The sequence below is a fragment of the Geotrypetes seraphini genome, chromosome 16, assembly GCF_902459505.1.
Source record: "Geotrypetes seraphini chromosome 16, aGeoSer1.1, whole genome shotgun sequence".
NCBI classification, from domain to species: Eukaryota; Metazoa; Chordata; class Amphibia; order Gymnophiona; family Dermophiidae; genus Geotrypetes; species Geotrypetes seraphini.
This window is the reverse complement of record NC_047099.1, coordinates 29,121,007-29,141,492: the sequence shown is the minus strand read 5'-3', so window position 1 is coordinate 29,141,492 and position 20,486 is coordinate 29,121,007. Positions and strand designations below refer to the sequence as shown.

The following is a 20,486-nucleotide window of genomic DNA, read 5'->3' as shown; positions in this document are numbered from 1 at the left end:
TTGTCCAGGAATTACAAAACTGAAACAAAGACTTATTTTACAATAATTAAGCTCAGTAAAAATCAATCGTGAGGAAAATAAAAAGGATTTAAAAAGGTTCCTATACTGAAGATAATGTCCACAAACACAGACCTCCCCTCTTGTACGAAACCGCGCTAGCGGTTTTTAGCGCAGAGAGCCACGCTGAATGGCCCGCGCTGCTCCCGACGCTCATAGGAATTCAATGAGCGTCTGGTGCAGCGTGGCTCTCTGCACTAAAAACCACTAACGCGGTTTCGTAGAAGAGGGGGAGAGTCCCAAAGGAAGCTGGTTTCAAAAACCAACAAGTTGGTATTGAATAGACAAAGAAAATTGTTTGATAGATTTCACATTCTTAGCCGTAGGACATTTTAATTAATAAAGATTTCTCATTCGATATTTAGAAAGAGGATTGTACAATAAAAGTTACTAGATTAGTCAAATAATTTGGGGCAGTACCTGTTAAGATCTTGAAAACTGTGACTCCTAACTTAAATTTTAATCCAAATATCCATAAGCCAAATATAAGTCTTATAGCTGAGTTACAGCATTATGATATGGAAAACTGATTTCATGAACGGCATTAATAAATATCTTACAAAATGTAAAATAAGGTAAAATAAATCAATTAAGCCTTGGAAAACTAGATTTAGCAGGCATATGATACAGGGCAAGGGAATAAAAACATTCACAAAGATTATACAGTCTGATAAGCCATTCAGAAGCAGCTATGAAAGAAGAGCAAAACATTAAGAATGTATGCTCATTTGAAAAGAAAGTTAAACTGAAAAGAATAACCCTTTTAAACTGTGAAAGTAAAATATAAATTACTAAAGTGACAAGTGCAACCCTGGCCACATTTCTGGGCAGACTAGGTGGTCCTTGCTGGTATTTATCTGCCATCGATTACCACTTTACAATGTATGATTTAGACCCCATTTGTTTTGTGATACCAGATACGGTAAAGCTGCTGTTGGGAGAGAGAGCAGAAAGACTTAAAGCTTGTTTGACCAATCGCATTGAAAGTTTTTGAGAAGCAGCCAAACAAGCCTATCCATGTCTCCCAAATTCCTTGGCCGAAGATGTTAGCAGTTTAGCAAGAGACGATGCGATGAGAACAAATGCCAGAAAGTTATTTTTCACCCAGAGGGTGGTGGATACATGGAATGCGCTTCCGGAAGCTGTGATAGGCCGGAGCACGTTACAAGGCTTCAAAGAAGGTTTGGCTAGGTTCCTAGAGGATAAAGGAATTGAGGGGTACAGATAGGAGTAGAGGTAGGTTATAGGGATAGTCTGGGACCACTTCTCAGGCAATGGGCCTGATGGGCCGCCGCTGGAGCGGACCGCTGGGCGAGATGGACCTCTGGTCTGCCTCAGCGGAGGCAGCTTCTTATGTTTTCAATAGCCCTCTGTTGAAGACTTGGGTCCCCTTTTACCAAACTGCACTAGCGATCCTTCGGCAGCAAACGCAACAAAACCCATCGGAACTGAACGGGCTTAGATGCATTTGCTGGGGCGGAATTGCTACCATGGCTTTTTTTTTTTTTAAAAGGAGCCCTTGATGTGCCCTGTCTAGGTGCACCCTTATTTTGGGGTTTTCCAGGAACAAAACGAGCAAATCTCTGACAGGTGGGAAAGGAGCCTTGTTCTTTTTTTTTTTTTTTTCTGGTATCCGTAGGATAGGATATGGAGGTTATTCCTTCATTGTGTATGTGTTTGTGCTCTGCCTACCCTAGCCTCCCTTTTCTCCTCCTCCTCCTCCTGGTTCTTCCTTATGAGAAAGATAGGAAGTGGAATTAGGGAGTTAAATGGCTCTCTTTCTTTTGCTCTGCCCTCTCCAGCCTCAGCCCCCTCAACCCCTATTCCCTGGGAAGGAAGAAACTGGAGCAGAAACCAGAAGGTTGTTTTCTGCTGCCTGATACTTGCCAACAAAGTCATCAGGTCATAGATTTGTATGCTTTTGCCTGCCGAAGGCCTAAAATAGTTCCACCCTAGGCAACTGTCTAATTTGCTTAATGGAAGCGCTTTCATCTGAAATCTGGGAAACATCAGGATGTCACTGTGTGTCGCTATGATGTCACAAGTCTATGTGATGTCACAGCAGTAGCCTTGTCTCCCCCCAGCCAGTTCCTGAGTCCTTGCTCTTGATATATGATGCTGTCTGGGCAACTTATTAACTGCCTTTCCAGCATTCTTACAGATGTGCTCTGTGAAGTATATAATTAAAACATGGTTTTGCCTTCTAACCTGGATCACTGGGACTTGCTGGGCAGGTACGTAGTGAATAATCAAACATTTCTAGTATATTGCATACACCCCCATTCTTCTGTGTACAGTTTATAATAGCGTATCAACTGTGATAAGATCTATGGCATGGGATGTAATCAAGGAACTCGGACCACTTCTGCACATAGCTCTGACAGCTACCGTGCTTCCCTGAAAAAAAGACAGGGTCTTGCATTTTTTTTGGAGCTAAAATTAATATATTAGAGCTTATTTTCGGGGGATGTCCTTTTTTTTTTTTTGTAGCCAGGTTGCTGGGGCCGCTGAGCTGATCGCAGCAGCCACAATCAGCTCAGCGGCCCCTTTTTCGGCACTTAGACCTGGTTTGACTTCGTCTAAGTCAAAAAGGTCTAAGTGCCGACCAGGCAACCTGCCTACGGTTTTGGTTATACCTGTTGTACGCCTAGGTGTAGGTCGGCCCACCTCCCGCCCACTGCCCGCCCTTTCCACTCCTCTAAACACGCCTCTTTTCATGTGCAGGGAGAGGCAGGGGAAAGGCCTCAGCTGTTTTTAGATACGTGTAAAAACCAGCTTTGGTTATGGGTACTTGGACGATCAGGCTTTTTGATCATCCAAGTAGCCATTTAGGACACATTTTAGACGTTGGTTTTGTTTTTTTTTATTAAGGACCCCTTATTGTTTATAAAATCGACAATAGGGGACCATAGTGTACCTTGTGGATTATTAGCCAAAGGTAAGCGTTTTACGGAAGCATATTGTTCCAATCTTTTATACATACAAACAGAATTCCACCAGAAAGAATAATTTAGTCATGAGGCAGATTTCCAGTTTAACAGAACCTGTTGTATACCCGGTCTGTGTCTGGCTGTTTGGTTGAGGATGGACTGGGGAGGGCTTCAGTGGCTGGGAGGGTGTAGAGGGACAGGAGTGAGCTTTGATGGAGACTTCTGTAGTTGGAACCTAAGCACAGTATCGGGCAGAGCTTTGGATTCTTGCCCAGAAATAGCTAAGAAGGAGGGGGGGGGGGGGGAAAAATTAAATTGAATCAGGTTGGGCAGACTGGATGGTCCATTCGGGTCTTTATCTGCCGTCATCTACTATGTTACTATGTCACAGATATTAACATATCAATCAGCTTTGGTTTACATATAGAGTGAGTACAGCAGACAAGTAAAGAATGTAAAATTACTATATCAAACGAAATATCAGAGGTACAGTTCGTTATTACTTTGATAGTGGACCAGATGCCATTCCAAAGAGGGCAAACCTCCTTACAGTCACAAAGTATATGAGATAGTGTTCCTGGTAAGGTGCAACAGTGCCAGCACTGATCCTCTATATGAAGTGAGGCTTTTTTCATACGAGATGGAGTCCATGCCACATTCCACATTAGGAAATAAAGTGATTGAGATAGGCTAGCAGATAGTAGAGGCCTATTTGTCTTAGACCAGGGGTGTCAAAGTCCCTCCTCGAGGGCCGCAATCCAGTCAGGTTTTCAGGATTTCCCCAATGAATATGCATGAGATCTATTTGCATGCACTGCTTTCATTGTATGCTAATAGATCTCATGCATATTCATTGGGGAAATCCTGAAAACCCGACTGGATTGCGACCCTCGAGGAGGGACTTTGACATCCCTGTCTTAGACTAAAAGGTTTAGAGCATGGGTGTCAAAGTCCCTCCTCGAGGGCCGCAATCCAGTCAGGTTTTCAGGATTTCCCCAATGGATATGCATGAGATCTATTTGCATGCACTACTTTCATTGTATGCTAATAGATCTCATGCATATTCGTTGGGGGAAATCCTGAAAACCCGACTGGATTGCGACCCTCGAGGAGGGACTTTGACACCCCTGTCTTAGACTAAAAGGTTTTCCAGTTAGAGCATGGGTGTCAAAGTCCCTCCTCGAGGGCCGCGATCCAGTCGGGTTTTCAGGATTTCCCCAATGAATATGCATGAGATCTATTTGCATGCACTACTTTCATTGTATGCTAATAGATCTCATGCATATTCGTTGGGGGAAATCCTGAAAACCCGACTGGATTGCGACCCTCGAGGAGGGACTTTGACACCCCTGTCTTAGACTAAAAGGTTTTCCAGTTAGAGCATGGGTGTCAAAGTCCCTCCTCGAGGGCCGCGATCCAGTCGGGTTTTCAGGATTTCCCCAATGAATATGCATGAGATCTATTTGCATGCACTACTTTCATTGTATGCTAATAGATCTCACGCATAGTCATTGGGGGAAATCCTGAAAACCCGACTGGATTGTGGCCCTTGAGGGGAGGGACTTTGACACCCGTGAGTTAAGAGTGAGATAAGGAAACATTGAGCTTTGTAGACCATACATCATCTGAACACTTTTTAATGAATTTTTTTTTTTTTTTAAATTAAAGCTTTGAACATAGTGTATCTGCAGAATACAATTTGTAATTGAATGATATAAATCGGAATGTAGCTTCTGCCAATGTTTTAGGTCTCGCTATCCAAGCGATGGTGTTCCTTTTATTATATATTTTTTTCAAATATCTATTGTTTTTTAAAAATAAATATATTGTATACTGCTTTGATCTGCCTAGGTTTAAGTGGTATACTCATTAAAGCCCAAATACTATAAGCAGCGTCTAAAGTTAGACGCCGGCTTTGGAGGTGCCTAACTCGATAGGCGCCTCTCTAAGTTGAATAACAAGCTCAATTAAGTTCAAGTTCAAGTTTATTTGATAAATCGCCTATTAAAAACATTCTAAGCGATGAACAATATTAAAACAAAATATAGGGAAACAGACAAATTTTAAAACAATTTTAAGACAATATGTTAGACAACAAATGTTATTAAGAGACAAGTAAAAAGTCAAAGTGCTAAGAGAGTTTCTTTTTACATGTAGCTTGGTGACAAACATGATATAAAAGGGAAAAAGGGAAAAGTTACAATATTTTTAAGCAAGAAAAAACATAGGATAAAAACATAGGGAGGGGGGAGGTAATTTAAAAAAACCCAACAAAACATTAGTTTAATCGTTTAGTTATTAAAAGCATCGTTAAATAAAAATGTTTTTAAAAAGTTTTTTAAAAGAGAGAAGATCTTTTTCTTGTCTAATATAAAGTGGTAAAGCATTCCAGGTTTGAGGAGCTAAAACAGAGAACATTTCATTTCTCCTTGTTCCCACAATTTTTAGGGATGGAACCGATAGTAAATCTTGAGATGATGATCGAAGAGATCGAGATAAATGATACGGAGTGATCATTCTAGATAAAAATTGCGGTTCGTTAAATAATAGTATTTTAAATACCAGAAATGCTATTTTAAAGGTAATTCGATGATTGATGGGCAACCAGTGAGATTTAATTAATAACGGTGTTACGTGGTCATATTTTTGTGCTTTGTGAATAAGTTTTACTGCTGTATTTTGTATTATTTGAAGTCTCTTCTTTTCTTTTTGCGGTATATTAAATAATAGAGAGTTACAGTAATCTAATCTAGAAATGATCATATAATGAATAAGTATATAATGAATAAGTATATAAGCTTTTTAATCAGCGCTGATTGAAACGTAGGCGCCTATCAAGAAAGCGCGATTCCGTAACAAAAGGCGCCTCTAAAAATGTAGGCGCCCTTCAAAAAAACAGGCGCCGTGCATGTTAGGCGCGGGCGTGGCTACACGCTAGGCGCCTTGTTGCAGAATCGCCGCTCTTAAGCGTGTGTAAGCGCTCGGCTAGGCGCCTCCCCTTTTAAGTGCGCCTAGAGTAGGTGCCGCTCAGCGCGGTTCACTAAACAGCACCCAATTGGGCTTGAATCGCGCTGAATGGCGCCTAAATTTTAGGCGCTGATTATAGAATTTGGGCTTAAGTTTTTAACGAACGCAAACATTGCACTTATGGACTTGTAGCTCAAGTATTGCTCAGAAGAGCGTTAACCGATTAGCACGCGCTAAACATGAATGCGTCCATACACTAACATGCACACGTTAGCGTTTAGCACGCGATAATTCGATTAGCGCAGCTTAGTAAAACAGGGCCTATCTCAGTCTGCTTGATGGTAGCTTTAGTGCTGGATGGCAAGTATATGTATGCCATCTCTGACCGGTACAACAATAAATTCCAAAAATTTGAGGCAATGAACTAAAAGATCTGTTACTTTCAGATTGTGGATTTCGAAGCAAGTATGACCAGAATTCATCGGCAACAAAAAGTCTAAAGGAATCCAGGATCATCGGCGGCAGGGACGCTGAGCAGGGAGAGTGGCCGTGGGCCGTCAGTCTCCAGCTTTCTAGACGCCATTACTGCGGAGGCTCCATCGTGAGCGCCTGGTGGATCCTTACGGCCGCTCACTGTTTTTACGGTGATAAGTGAGTATCTTGGCCTCAAATCAAAATCTTACCAGATCTCTTATGTTTGCAGTGCCCGCCTCATTTGTAACGCCGGAGCTTCCGCCATAATTTTCAGTCCCTGCACTTTCTATATTTTGCTGAATCGTCTTATTTAAAAAAAACAAAAAACCCCATTAAGAAAGGACGGACCTTAGGCCAGAGAGAGACGGGATGGCAGATACGGGGACACTGTGGAGGGGAGAGATCATTGCGGTGTTGCTGATGGGTGGGCCTGAGGCAAAAACGGGTGGGTCTGTGCCCATCCAGGCTCACCCACAGCTACGTCACTGATGTATTGTCTGATATTCAAAGCAATTTAAGTCTCCAGGAGAGGCTCCTGGTTGCTTGAATTGCTTGTGCCAGAACTCAGTCAGGGTAGTTCTGTCCTTTTGGCTGGGGTTTAAACAATACCACAGTCTGCACAGATGTAAGATGATGTTGCTGTGCACCTGGAAGCTCTGTGTTGATTAGATCATAAGCTCTGTTGAGCAGGGCTCTTTTGACTGGGGATTCCCTTGGTGCGATCAGCTGAGCTGGCCACGTCTGCCTTTAGTAGGGTTACCAGATGTCCGGATTTTGGAGGACATGTCCAGGGCTCTGGAATAGAGGTCTGCACGGGAACGGGGATCGCGGGAATCCCGCGGGTCCCGTGGGAATTTCCCCCCTAACCCACGGGACTCCCATGGGGACCCCTCTCTGGCCCACGGGACTCCAACGGGTACCCCCCTCTAGCCCAAGGGACTCCCATGGGGATGGAAAGCTTTGGAAGCAGGGTTCGTCCATATAATATAATGGATACGTCATCCTTAGTAAAAGAGGGGGTTTATAAGTTAATTACCTGAACAGAAAACAAAAAAAGGGTTCCACCAAAGAGATTCCACAAGGAAAACAGCAGCGCAAACACAAAAGAAACTGTGGAAATGATGATCCTGTCAGAAGTAATTGCTGCTTTTTATGGGGACGGGTGGGGATGGAGGTAATTCCTTGCGGGGATGGATGGGGATGGAGAGGATCCTGATGGGGATGGGTGGGGATGGAGAGGATCATGGCGGGGACGGGTGGGGACGGAGAGGATCCTGACGGGGATGGGTGGGGACGGAGAGGATCCTAACGGGGACGGATGGGGACGGAGAGGCTCCTGGCGGGGTCGGGTGGGGATGGAGAGGATCCTGGCAGGGATGGAGAGGATCCTGGTGGGGACGAAGAGGATCCTGGCGGGGATGGGTGGGGATGGAGAGGATCCTGGCAGGGATGGGTGGGATTTCTGTCCCCGCGCAACTCTCTACTCTGGAAGGCTTTTCAAAACCCAGCCCTCTTCAAACTGCATCGGGTAGAGAGGAAGTCCGCGCATGCCACGTGATAACATCACGCATGGCGTCTTCGCATGCACAGACTTTCCACCCTGCCCAATATGATCAGGCAGTGGGTGGGAGGGGGGCAGAACTGGGGGGCGGGATTAGGGCATTACCGGGCGGAACTGGGCGGGTCTGGGGGGCGGATTTAGGGGGGTTCCGGATTTTCTGATTTGGAAAATCTGGCAACCCTAACCTTTAGGTTTTGAAATGTAGGCCTGCATTTGTGTCTGTCGTGGCCCTAAGGAAACACCTAAGGTCACTTAAGTTTGCCCAAGGCCACGCCCAGCCTTGGGTAAGCTTCAGTGTCCCTAGGTGTCTCCTTGCACCCGCGACAAATTCCTACAGTGTAGGTGGCCTGTCTCAGGGTTTAGTATCCAGTGTGGAATACACCTATAGTAGTAATGCTATAGAAATGATACGTAGATTACCCAGTAAGGCTCTTATGTTCTTATAAGAATTTATTGGTTTGAGACCAGGGCTGTTTTTCCACACTCATTGCACACTCTTTTCAGTCAATGAGGCACACCACTCCAGGTTTGGTGTTTTGGAACCAATGAATATACTTAAGTCACTTTAGGCAATTAAAAATAAAATAACGATGGCAGAGGTAGTAGCTAAATAGTAAAAATGAAGGAAAAATGTTAAAACCACAACAAACAGGTACTCAAAAGGTAAACCCAGCAGGAGAAAAATATGTAAGATAATCGAAGGATAAGATCTCAGAATTGCCACTCCGTGGATAATAATAAAATTAACCAACTATGGAATTGTGGCAGGAGTATCTTTCATAGATCCAAAAACCTTCATACTGTCAGTGTGCCAGATTATAACACGTTTTTAAAATTATTTCAAGCATTCTTAGAATTGTATTAAGAACAAAAGCACTTATCTTTCTAGCTTTTGTCAATAGCTAGCGGTTGTTTGATTCTAAGAATGTTATTTGCACAAAGTTCTTTGCACAAATGAGATCTGTTTACAGCTATTTGCACTATTAAGTTCTCATATTTATTGATTCTATAAATCTAAAAATTTAAAAAATAGAAAAATATAAAATCTTAAGTAGACAAAAAATTAAAAAAACAAAGTAGTAAATGTTTGAAATAATTTTATAAATGTGTTATAATCTGGCACACTGCTAGTACGAAGGTTTTTGGATCTATGAGTGGAGTAGAACGGGTACAAGTGGATCGATTTTTCACTCCGTCAAAAATGACAAAGACTAGGGGGCACTCGATGAAGTTACGGGGAAATACTTTTAAAACCAAAAGGAGGACTTTTTGTTTTTTTTCACTCAGGGAATAGTTAAGCTCTGGAACGCGTTGCCAGAGGTTGTGGTATGAGAGGATGGCGTAGCTGGTTTTAAGAAAGGTTTGGACAAATTCCTGGAGGAAAAGTCCATAGTCTGTTATTGAGAAAGACATCGGGGGAAGCCACTGCTTGCCCTGGATCGGTAGCATGGAATGTTGCAACTCTTTGGGATTCCGGAATCTTGCTGCTACTCTTTGGGATTCCGGAATCTTGCTACTCATAGGGGGCTCTGTATGGAATGTTGCTACTCCTTGGGTTTTGGCCTGGTACTAGGGACCTGGAGTGGCCACCCATGAGAACGGGCTACCGGGCTTGATGGACCATTGGTCTGACCCAGTAAGGCTATTCTTATGTTCTTACTATTTGCAAAGTCTCTTTATCTCCTTTTTTAGTCTTTGTCCTTCCTTTATTTCTCACTGTCTCGGCAGCTTTTTCCCCACTTTCTAATGGCAATAGCGTACATAGATTCAAAAGAGGAACAATTAAGGCCTGCCTACCAGGGGGCAAAGACTAGTTGTTCTTTACCTATTAGGCTTGCCAAGTTTATTCCCCAAACTGTCTGCCATTAGTTTAGGAAAAATTTTTAAGTATACTCAGGGCAGTTCATAGTCGAAAGCGCCCGACTACAAAAGTGCACCGGAAACTGAGCGCAGACAACTGAGCACAAGGGTGAATTGCGCCGAAGAAAAACAGTATTTTAAAGGGCTCCGACGGGGGTGTTGGTGGGGAACCCCCCCCCCCCCAGTTTACTTAATAGAGATCGCGCTGGCGTTGTGGGGGGTTTGGGGGGGTTGTAACTGCCCTCATTATACTGGAAACTGAACTTTTCCCCTGTTTTTTTAGGGAAAAAGTGAAGTTTCCAGTATAATGCGGTGTTTAGAAACTTTAAAAGGAAGGCTTTTATATATCAAAATAGTTATAGCACCTTTATTACATCCAGAAGATGAATAGAAGTATTGTCTTCTTCAGCCATCTTCAGCTTCTCATGTTCAGAGTTGGAGAGCTTTGATGTCTGCAAAACACCTGTAAAATTTTAGCACGCTTAATGGGAGACCCAATTCCTGCAACATTCCAAGACAAGCGTCTGATATTTTTAGTAATCATAGGGTGTAAGGCAGAAAACATAGACATTTTTTATAGTCATCATGACTAGGAGACCGCAGCCCCAACCCCATTCACTCTCACCCACTGTCGATTAAAACTAACACACACATTCTGGTTGTAAGCATCCCACACTATACCCTCCCCAAATCTTACCCAACATATTAACAAGCCCCCACTTCCAAGAAGAGGTCGACTATCCAGGTGTATGCTGACTCTCCTCAGCAGAGTCACCCCCCCACAAAAACAATCGCAAAGAGGGTTGTGAAAAATTTGCACGAGGGCCTTGCGAGACTGGGCAATGGCAGATCACGTTTAATGTGATCAAGTGCAAAGTGATGCGTGGGGGGGGGGGGGGGAAAGGAACCCGAACTATAGCTACGCGATGCTGGGTTCTATGTAAGGAGTCGCTGCCCAGGAAAAAGATCTAGGTGTCATTGTTGAGGGTATGTTGAACCCCTCAGCCCAATGTGCGTTGGCGGCTAAGAAGCAAATCGAAAGTTAGGAATTATCTGGAAAGGAATGGAAAACAAAGATGAAAATGTTATAACGCCCTAGTATCGCTCCATGATGGCGGCTGCATTTCAAATACTGTGTGCAGTTCTGGTCGCCGCATCTTTCAAAAAAAAAAAAAAAAAAGATATAGTGGAATTAGAAAAGGTACAGAGATCATCTTTTGTTTTATTGTCCCCATATCTTAGCCTTTTGGAACTCAATCTGGGATCAAGTAAATTGTTTATTAGAAAATCACATAGCATTAACTTATGATACTGTACTTTTTGGTATGTCTATGAGAAAAAAGAGTCGGATATCAATGTGTAATAACAAACTTTTATTGATTTTGACTAGAGTAGCCATTCAACATATTACTAATAACTGGAAAGACCATAGTAGGCTCTATTTTAAATTTTGGTGGAATTCAGTGTGTCACATATACAGAATGGAAAGATCAATAGCGGTGCAAAATGGAAATTATAAAAACTTCATTCAAATTTGGGAACCATTAACGTCCTTTTGTCATGATTGATGCCATTTTCCTAATATTTCTATATTTAATATGTAAGATAAGGGTGGGGTGGGGGGAGGGTTTCTATTATATGAAAAATAAAATTACTAGAGGGATTTCGGGATGGGAGAGGGAGGGTTATATTTGCAATTATAAGATATAGCGCTAAGATGTACAAGTGGTTAAATCTATGTTATTGTGTTGCAATTTTTGTACACTTGATGAAAGTTTTAAAATGAATAAAGAATTATAAAAAAAAAAGAAAAGGTACAGAGAAAGGCAATGAAAAACGAGAAAAGAGATGGGATGACTTCCCTGCGAGGAAAGGCTAAAGTGCCGGGTTTTGAAAAACCGTCTGGACATGCCCTCTAAAAAGAAGACATGTCCGAGTGAATCCGGACGTCTGATAACCTTACTCCAGTGCATTTGCTGTGGGAGAATCGCTAGTGAGGCTTTGTAAAAAGGGGACCAAAGCCTTTTTTTTTTCCACCAAGGCAATTATTTTTACTTGGAGACTTAGGGCTCCTTTTACAAAGCTGCGATAAGAGGTTTCCACTGCGGGCCGGTGAGATGAATGCTCCGACGCTCCTAGGAATTCTACGAGTGTCGGAGAATTTACCTCACCGACCCACGGTAAAAACCTCTACCGCGGCTTTGTAAAAGCCAGTGTTAACAAGAAGAGCAATGCTTCGTTTATATTTTGGATACTGTTTCTCCCCAAAGACCTCAATTTCTAGTAGAGTTTTCTTTCATTTTTCTTTCCATTTGAACTCTCTCCTTTTCCTTTTCCTTTCCCATCTTCCCATCTCTATCTCACCTTCATTTTTGCTCTTTTCCTACCTTCTTCTTTTCCCCTTATTTTCTTCATCCTCCCCTCTTTCCTTCCTTTTTCCCTTCCCCTTCCCTTTGGTTCTCAATATTCCCTCCCCCACTTTCTTTCTTTTTTTTTTTTTTTGTTCCTTTTGCCTCTTGGTCTTTTTCTTTCTCTGCTTTCTTTTTGGTTCTTTCTCCTCAGGATTTTTTTTCACCTCTTCTTATCTTTATATGTTATTTTTACATCAGTTGCATCCATTCAAAGCACATAGACATGGATTGAGCACTTGTTGTTACAACCCTAAACCACTAGAGTGTGTTCTTTACTTACGCATGATAAACGCACCTATTTGAATATATAAGCCATTTTTTTTTTTACAAGTTAGACAATTGTCCCTTGATTATGATGTATAATAATACAATATGATTTCACTTTATAACATATTAATCATTCTTTTTTATGAGGTGTATAGCCATATGTCATATTAAATATGAGTTCTTACAAAACATCAGGGTGGTTCATTTTCACAGTAAAGTCAAAACCATAAAAAATAGAAACATGACAGCAGATAAAAGCCGAATGGTCCATCTAGTCTACCCAACCACAGTAACCATTATTTTTCTCTCTTTGAGAGATCCCACGTGCCTATCCCAGGCCCTTTTGAATTCAGACACAGTCTCTGTCTCCACTACTTCTTCTGGGAGATTGTTCCATGCATCTACCACCCTTTCTGTAAAAAAGTATTTCCTCAGATTACTCTGGAGCCTATCACCTCTTAACTTCATCCTATGCCCTCTTATTCCAGAGTTTCCTTTCAAATGAAAGAGGCTCGACTCGTGCGCATTTACATTACGTAGGTATTTAAACGTCTCTATCATATCTCCCCTCTCCTGCCTTTCCTCCAAAGTATACAGATTGAGATCTTTTCACAAAGACCACACACCATTTTAGTAGCCTTCCTCTGGACTGCTTCCATCCTTTTTATATCTTTTTGAAGGTGCAGTCTCCAGAATTGTACACAGTATTCTAAATGAGGTCTTATACAGGGGCATCAATACCTCCTTTTCCTACCGGCTATACCTCTCCTTATGCATCCTAGCATCCTTCTAGCTTTCACCGTCACCTTTTCAACCTATTTGGCCACCTTAAGGTCATCGCATACAATCACTCGTTGATATAAGACTGTGAATGATCAAATAAAATGACGAGAATAGCTGGAGCCAAAAAAGGTATTGAAATTTAGCCCATTAGTGGATACATTGATCGATATCAATTTGAAGACTCGCAAGACTCATGAGGCAGGCCATGTTTGCTGAAACATGCACATGTCTAGTCATTGAGTTTTGGGATGAATTAAAGGACACTTACGAAATAGATTGAGTCCACCAGTTTTTATAGGATGTTATATACATCTGTACTGTATATAACAAATTTTTAAATAAATAAAAGATGGAAGCAGAACCAGAGCTAGGGCACAAGATAATTAGAAAAATGTAATCACCAGATAACAAAAGTAAGAAAAATGATTTAAATTTCAGTTTAGTGATTGAATTCTGTCAGTTCTGAGAATTTGTATCTATTCTTATATTTTGGACTATATAGGAAGAAAGATGAGGGGGTAGTTTATACAATTAATCATCCAAGGACAAATTTTAATCATGATTAACTGAGAGATTAACTCCCCCTTTTACAAAACCGTAGCACGGTTCTCAGCGTCTGCCACGGCGGTAACAGCTCCGACGGTCGCAGGGATTCCACTAGGGTCAGAGCTGTTACCGCCACGGCCGGCGCTAAAAATCGTGCAATGGTTTTGTAAAAGGGGTGTCAAATTTTTATTTATTTATTTTTTTTTTTTGCAATCATGTTTATTAAATTAAAAAAAAAAAAAAAAGAGTACAATCCACCAATACAGCACCGGAGCCAAGCTGTCATACAAACGAAAGAAATCGCAAAGAGAATATCACAAAAGTCAACAGTTGGAAGAACTTCCCATTCCCCCCTCCCCTTCCCCCAATCCAGGAACGTGAGAGAAAAAGAGTACAGAAGTCGGGGGGCAACCAAGTAAGACACGGCTGCGGGCATGTGGAGTCAAGGTATCCATAAAGGGCTGCGAAATAGTGAGCCACACTCACCCCTGTTTTAGTATGGGGTGTAAAATTTGTAATCAAATAGCAGCCCTAATTTCAGTAGGTTTTCTAAAGATTTTTTAGGCAATATATAATGGGGCCCTTTTACTAAGGCGCGGTGGCCGATTGCTAAATTCTAACGTGTCCATTATATCCCATGCTAAATGCTAAATGGGCTAGTGCGCCTTAGTGAAAGACCCCCATACCGAGAGCAGTCATATTACCACCACTTCTTTATTTTGATATCCCATTGGCTTTTGCTATCCTTTCTGCTCAGGACCAAATACAAGAACTTGAGGGTGGAGGTTGGCGTCACGGTGCTCCACCAAGCAAAGGGGGTAAAAGAAGTGACGAAAATAATTACTCACGAGACGTTCAGCGAAGCGTCCCTCGACAATGACATCGCTCTGCTACTTCTCTCATCCGAAATACTCCTTGACGACTTTATGACACCCATCTGCCTCCCACCACCAGAGACATTCAAGATCGAAGACTGGAAGACTTGCTTTGTGACTGGGTGGGGTACAACTGTGCCTGGTGAGTGCACCATATGCCAGTTGTCATGGTTACAATATGATTTAAAATCGTAAGTATATATATTTTATGCTCCACTCACTTAGAGAAGTGCATCTAATAGCTATCAATTGAATGCAGTGTTATATAATCACTTTTCTCTTCAGGGAAAGGCCTCCGAATTTGAGCCTACGCGCAGTCGTGATGTCATAGACTGAGGTAGTCAGCGTAGTTTTAATACTCCTTGCTCCAGTCATTGGCCAAAAACCTGATCACTTATACTTTTCTTTTATGATTTTTAGCTATTTTTAACTAATTTACTAGTCCGGAATTTAGTTTACTCATTATAAATTTTCTTTCTTAATTGTAAACTTTTCTTCCTCTTCTGTCACAGAATTCCTTCACTATTCACCATTCCTTCACTATTCCTTCACTATTCACCATTTTCAACAACTTTTTTATGCACTTATCCATTATACTGAAAAAAAGTGACATCTAAGGCAGTGCTTGTTCTTAAAAAAATGCGCGCATAAAAAATTTGTTGAAAATGGTGAATAGTGAAGGAATAGTGAAGGAATGGTGAATAGTGAAGGAATTCAGTGACAGAAGAGGAAGAAAAGTTTACAATTAAGACAGAAAATTTATAATGAGTAAACTGAATTCCGGACTAGTAAATTAGTTAAAAATAGTTTAAAAAAAAATCATAAAAGAAAAGTATAAGTGATCAGGTTTTTGGCCAATGACTGGAGCAAGGAGCATTAAAACTACGCTGACCACCTCAGTCTATGACATCAAGACGGCGCGTAGGCTCCAATTCTGAGGCCTTTCCCTGAAGAGAAAAGTGATTATATAACACTGCGTACTATTGATAGATATTAGATGCACTTCTCTAAGTGAATGGAGTATAAAATAAATATTCTACGATTTTGATTATCTACACCACTCGGGTTAGTTAATTTAGGTTGTATACAATATGATTTAGTCAAAAAAAGCAAGAAGAAAATGTCTATTATCCAGAAATTCTAGTGGCAATGCAAGCACATATGTTTATTCAATTTTTTGTACTTTACTCCCAAGGGAACTCATAACGGTTTACATGAATTTATTCAGGTACTCAAGCATTTTCCCTGTCTGCCCCTGTGGGTTCATAATCTATCTAATGTATCCATGGCAATGGGGAGATTAAGTGACTTGCCCAGGGTCACAAGGAGCAGCATGGGTTTGAGCCCACCACCTCAGGGTGCCGAGGCTGTAGCTTTAACCACTAAAGTTGAAAGGGGATAGATTCCGTAGAAAACTTGAACGCTCTTCCGGAGTCTGTCATAGGGGAAAATGCCCTCCAGGGATTCAAGACTAAGTTAGACAAGTTCCTGGTGAGCAAGAGCGTGCGGTGGTAGGGCTAGTCTCGGTTGGAGTGCTGGTCTTTGACCAGAGGGCCGCCGTGTGAGCGGACTGCTGGGCATGATGGACCACTTATGTTCTTATGTTCTTATGTTACCTCTCTAGAAATCAAACTGAAGTAGAAGTGAGCCAAGTATAAGACAATGAAGCTGTTGTGACCTCACTGATGAGGTTGGCTCTTAGGCATTGGTGGAATGAGGCATTATGATGTCACAATACCAGCTCTGGTTATCAGAAGCTGAATCTTGTCGCACTATTTATTTATTCAATTTTCTATACTGTTTCTCCCAGAGAAGCTCAGAATGGTTGACATGAATTTATTCAGGTACTAGGTATTAGGTGCAGTGGTGAAGCCAGGGTGAGAGGCGCCAGGTCGGTGGTGCCCTCTTTTCTGCCCCTTCCCGCTGTTTGCCCCTTCCCTTCCCCTGTACCTCATTAACGTTCCCAGCACAAGCAGCATCACCAACTTGCTGTCCTCATCGGCTTTCCCTCTTACGTCACTTCCTAGCGTGGGTCCAAGAAGTGACATCAGAGGATGAGCTGACGCTGGTGCGAACAACAGATTGCAGTTGCTGATCGTGCCAGAAACGTTAAAGAAGTACGTGGGAAGAGAAGGGGTGTGCATGGTGAGAATGAGGGGGGAGGGGGAGAGGAAGAGGAAGAGAAGGGCCAGCGCCCCCAAGACAGCGTCACAGGTTGACGCTTCTGCTTGCCAGCGAAGAGCTAGAGGTATGGTGGTGGGGAATTGAAGGCATGTGCGGCGAAGGAGGAGTGGGAATGAGGGGGGAGGGGAGAGGAAGAGAAGGGCTGGCGCCCTCACCAAAACAGCGCTGAGGGTAGTCTGCTCCCCTTACCACACCATCGGTCTCCCCATGTGCGGACACAGAGCGTGCAAATCTGTTTGGCATTGGCTCTGTTGTCAATTGGCATTTGGTACTGGCTCTGTTCCCCCATACTGGATCTCGCCACTCTTTGTCTCTCACTATTTGTGGGACCGACCGTCCAAGGCCATGCATCGTGAGAACACCTTAGGTCTCCGATAGGCCTCTTTGTGCCTGTTTGGGTGATGTTTTTGTAGTACCTAGTATAAAAGACATGTGCAGGATGTGATCACACAATGGAGCATTTTGACTGATTGCTCCCAGTTTGTGGAATGGTTTACCTGATGAAATGAGGAGCATTACTGATTATAGGAATTTTTTTATTGTGGTCCTATGTTTGTCAAGTCTGTATTTATCGTCAGTGTAGTTTAACTGCTGAGAACATAGTGGGTTATGTACAATATGCATTAAATAAATAAAATGTACCTACTGCCCTCTGTTGTCTGTCTTTCAACCAATGTATAATTCTGTTCCCTACCTTAAAACCCAACCTGAGGCTGCTCAGTTTACTAATACATCGTCCTATGAGGAATTATAGGAAAGGCTTTGCATTCGATTTACTGTAGTCTCTAGTAACCACTGCTTGGAGTTAGAAGGTTGCAACTCATTGGAGTTAGAAAGTTGCAACTCATTGGAGTTAGAAAGTTGCAACTCATTGGAGTTAGAAGGTTGCAACTCATTGGAGTTAGAAGGTTGCAACTCATTGGAGTTAGAAAGTTGCAACTCATTGGAGTTAGAAGGTTGCAACTCATTGGAGTTAGAAGGTTGCAACTCATTGGAGTTAGAAGGTTGCAACTCATTGGAGTTAGAAGGTTCACCTTCCTTTCCTTCATTAGCATCTCTATTACCTTTCCCATCATCAAGGTGTAGCTTCCCGCTACTTCTCTGTTACCACTTTTGTAAAGAGATACTACATCTATCCATCTCTCAAAGATCTATTAAACATCTGATGTACTGTATGTTCTGGCTCTTCCAGAGGAGGGCTACCAGACGTCCGGATTTCCCTGGACATGTCCGGGAGTACGGACAGCTTTACAAAACCTGGCACTTTGTCCAGGTTTTGAAAAGAAATCGTATTGGGAGGGGGGAATCTGCCCATGCCTTCCTGCCTGATGAATGGGCAGTTGGGGGTGGGGCTGGGATGGGTTGAACTGGGTGGATTAGATACTTGGGGGGATGGGTTGGGGGATGGAGCTGGGCAGCTGGGTGCAGTTCTCTGTTGTAGGTCCAGATTTTTATTCTCCCAGCATCTAGGCAAGGAGAAGTCTGGCGCTCATCTTCAGCATTTGTTTTGTGGCATTGAAAGTAAGACTAAGGAGAGATAAGGAGGCAATATGCAGAAGGGCATTGAAGAATGAAGCAATGTGGGATAGAGGTGGAAATAAGAAAGGACAGAAGGTTAGGTAATAAGAGGGGGGCACAGTGAATAGAGGAATGGGGTGAGAGGGTGCTTGGGGAGATAGGTCATTGAGGGAGGGGCAAGAGCTAAAGAGAATATGGGGTAAGAGAAAACATGGGAGAGTTGGGTTGGGATGGGTTAGTGAGGAAGAAGCAAGAGAGTGAAGGGGTTTTGAAAGATTACTGGAGGTTGGGTCGTTGAATGAGTAGAGGTCCGCCTATATACTTACTGATCTTGGAGGTGCAGTAAGTTTGTTTTACTGGTGACCAGATAATCTGTGTCCTTGTTTCAGGTGACTTGAGTAAAGGCTCCTCAGTCCTCCAGAAGGTTGAAATGGTCCTGATAGACTGGAATCTGTGTATGGAATGGCTCTGGACAATAACACAAAATATGTTGTGTGCAGGATATGAGGAAGGAGGTCTCGATGCCTGCCAGGTTACCTTTTACTTATTGTTACAGTGTATGTGTTTTTATAAGGTTATCAGAATTTGGTACCGCAGGAAACAAGAATCCCATGTTTCCCTACCAAGAGTGATCAAGCAGTTCATCTGGGGATACAGTTAGGCCTGGGTGGGCTTTTCTGAATGGTGGGGGAGTGTTCCAGGGGAGGGAGGCCATTTTTTTTTTTCTGTTTGTAGAAGGAGTGCTTTGTCGGGGTGCGGAAAGAGTTCAGAGGAGTTCAGATGTGTGTTCTATGGCTATGACAGGAGATCTACATCTCCAAAAGCCTGTTTACTTGGCACCGTTGCTCTTGTTCAACATAAAGTAGCTGTTTTCACCATCTGCCAATTAAAGGGTTAAAAAATAATTCATCCAAGGTCCACATATGCTCTGGTGCCTAACTTACCCATTTTTAACACCTAATATTTGGTACCAGTATCATTAATGGCTGAATATCGAAAGGATGGATTGTATTGTAATTTCAGTAAGGAACCGTAAGGGCTTGATGTGTATCCCTACTGCCAGTGAGTTCTAGTTATTTTATAGAAAGATGACGGTTTTTTCCCTCTCTCTACAGGGTGACAGTGGTGGGCCCCTGGTGTGCACGGGCTGGAAGATTAGTACCTGGCACCAGGTGGGGATTGTAAGCTGGGGGAGGGGCTGCGGTGAAAAGAAGAAACCCGGCGTCTACACTCTGGTCTCCAAATACAGTGACTGGATACAGTCAGAGGCGACAAAGGCTGGGAAGCCATTTAAGCCACAGGAACTGACCACGCAGGAGACCTCCACAAATGTCCTCCCAACCTGTGACTTCCAGGAAGTACACGTGTCTATAGAAAGTGCAAGTTCAACCTATCCAGCCTACTCCTGGAGAGCCCTGACCAGTTTTGCTCTCGTCCACAGTGCCTCCTCCTTTCCCTGAGGCTGCTAGCATGAATTATCTATCTACCAACTCTTTAATTTATTGAAAACCAGAGCCATTTTGTACTATATATATAAAAAAAAATAGTGTGCCTTTCCACCAACAAGTTGATGTGTGTTATAGAATTATTTACAATACATAACATATTGCAATTTCTAAAATCTTTTAAAGGCCCGGTAACGTCCCACTTTCCTATTGTAACCTAATAACCACACTTCAAGTATTGGAAAAGCAGACACAGTATAGAAATGCAATAGTGGATTTTAAATAAACCATCCTTATTCACCAATCGATCAAAGAAACAGAAATGGAGAGCTACAGTGAAAGCAAATATCTCTATAACCACCTTTCTAATTTGACAAGATAGTGACCAAAGCCAGAAAGATGCTAGACTGCATAAATGTGGGTCTAAAGAACAGAAAGGAGGAGCTGATAACGCCCCTGTACAAGTCATTTATGAGACCTCATATTAAGTTCATTATTGGAGGCCATATCACACTAAATATATAAAAGGACTAGAAGTGATCCAGAAGAAACCGACTAAAATACTATAGAGTCTGTACTAGAGAATAACACGGGAATACATTTTTCCC

General features: G+C 42.4%; 1 protein-coding gene across 1 annotated transcript; it reads left to right on the top strand.

Moving 5' to 3' along the window:
- Positions 1-748: 748 nt before the first annotated feature.
- Positions 749-19,893, top strand: LOC117349792 (serine protease 55-like). The gene is made up of 5 exons (XM_033923386.1): positions 749-833; positions 6,401-6,605; positions 14,614-14,873; positions 18,823-18,965; positions 19,549-19,893. The coding sequence occupies exons 1-5, from the start codon at positions 749-751 to the stop codon at positions 19,891-19,893; spliced, it is 1,038 nt and encodes a 345-aa protein (XP_033779277.1).
- The last annotated feature ends 593 nt before the right edge of the window (positions 19,894-20,486 follow it).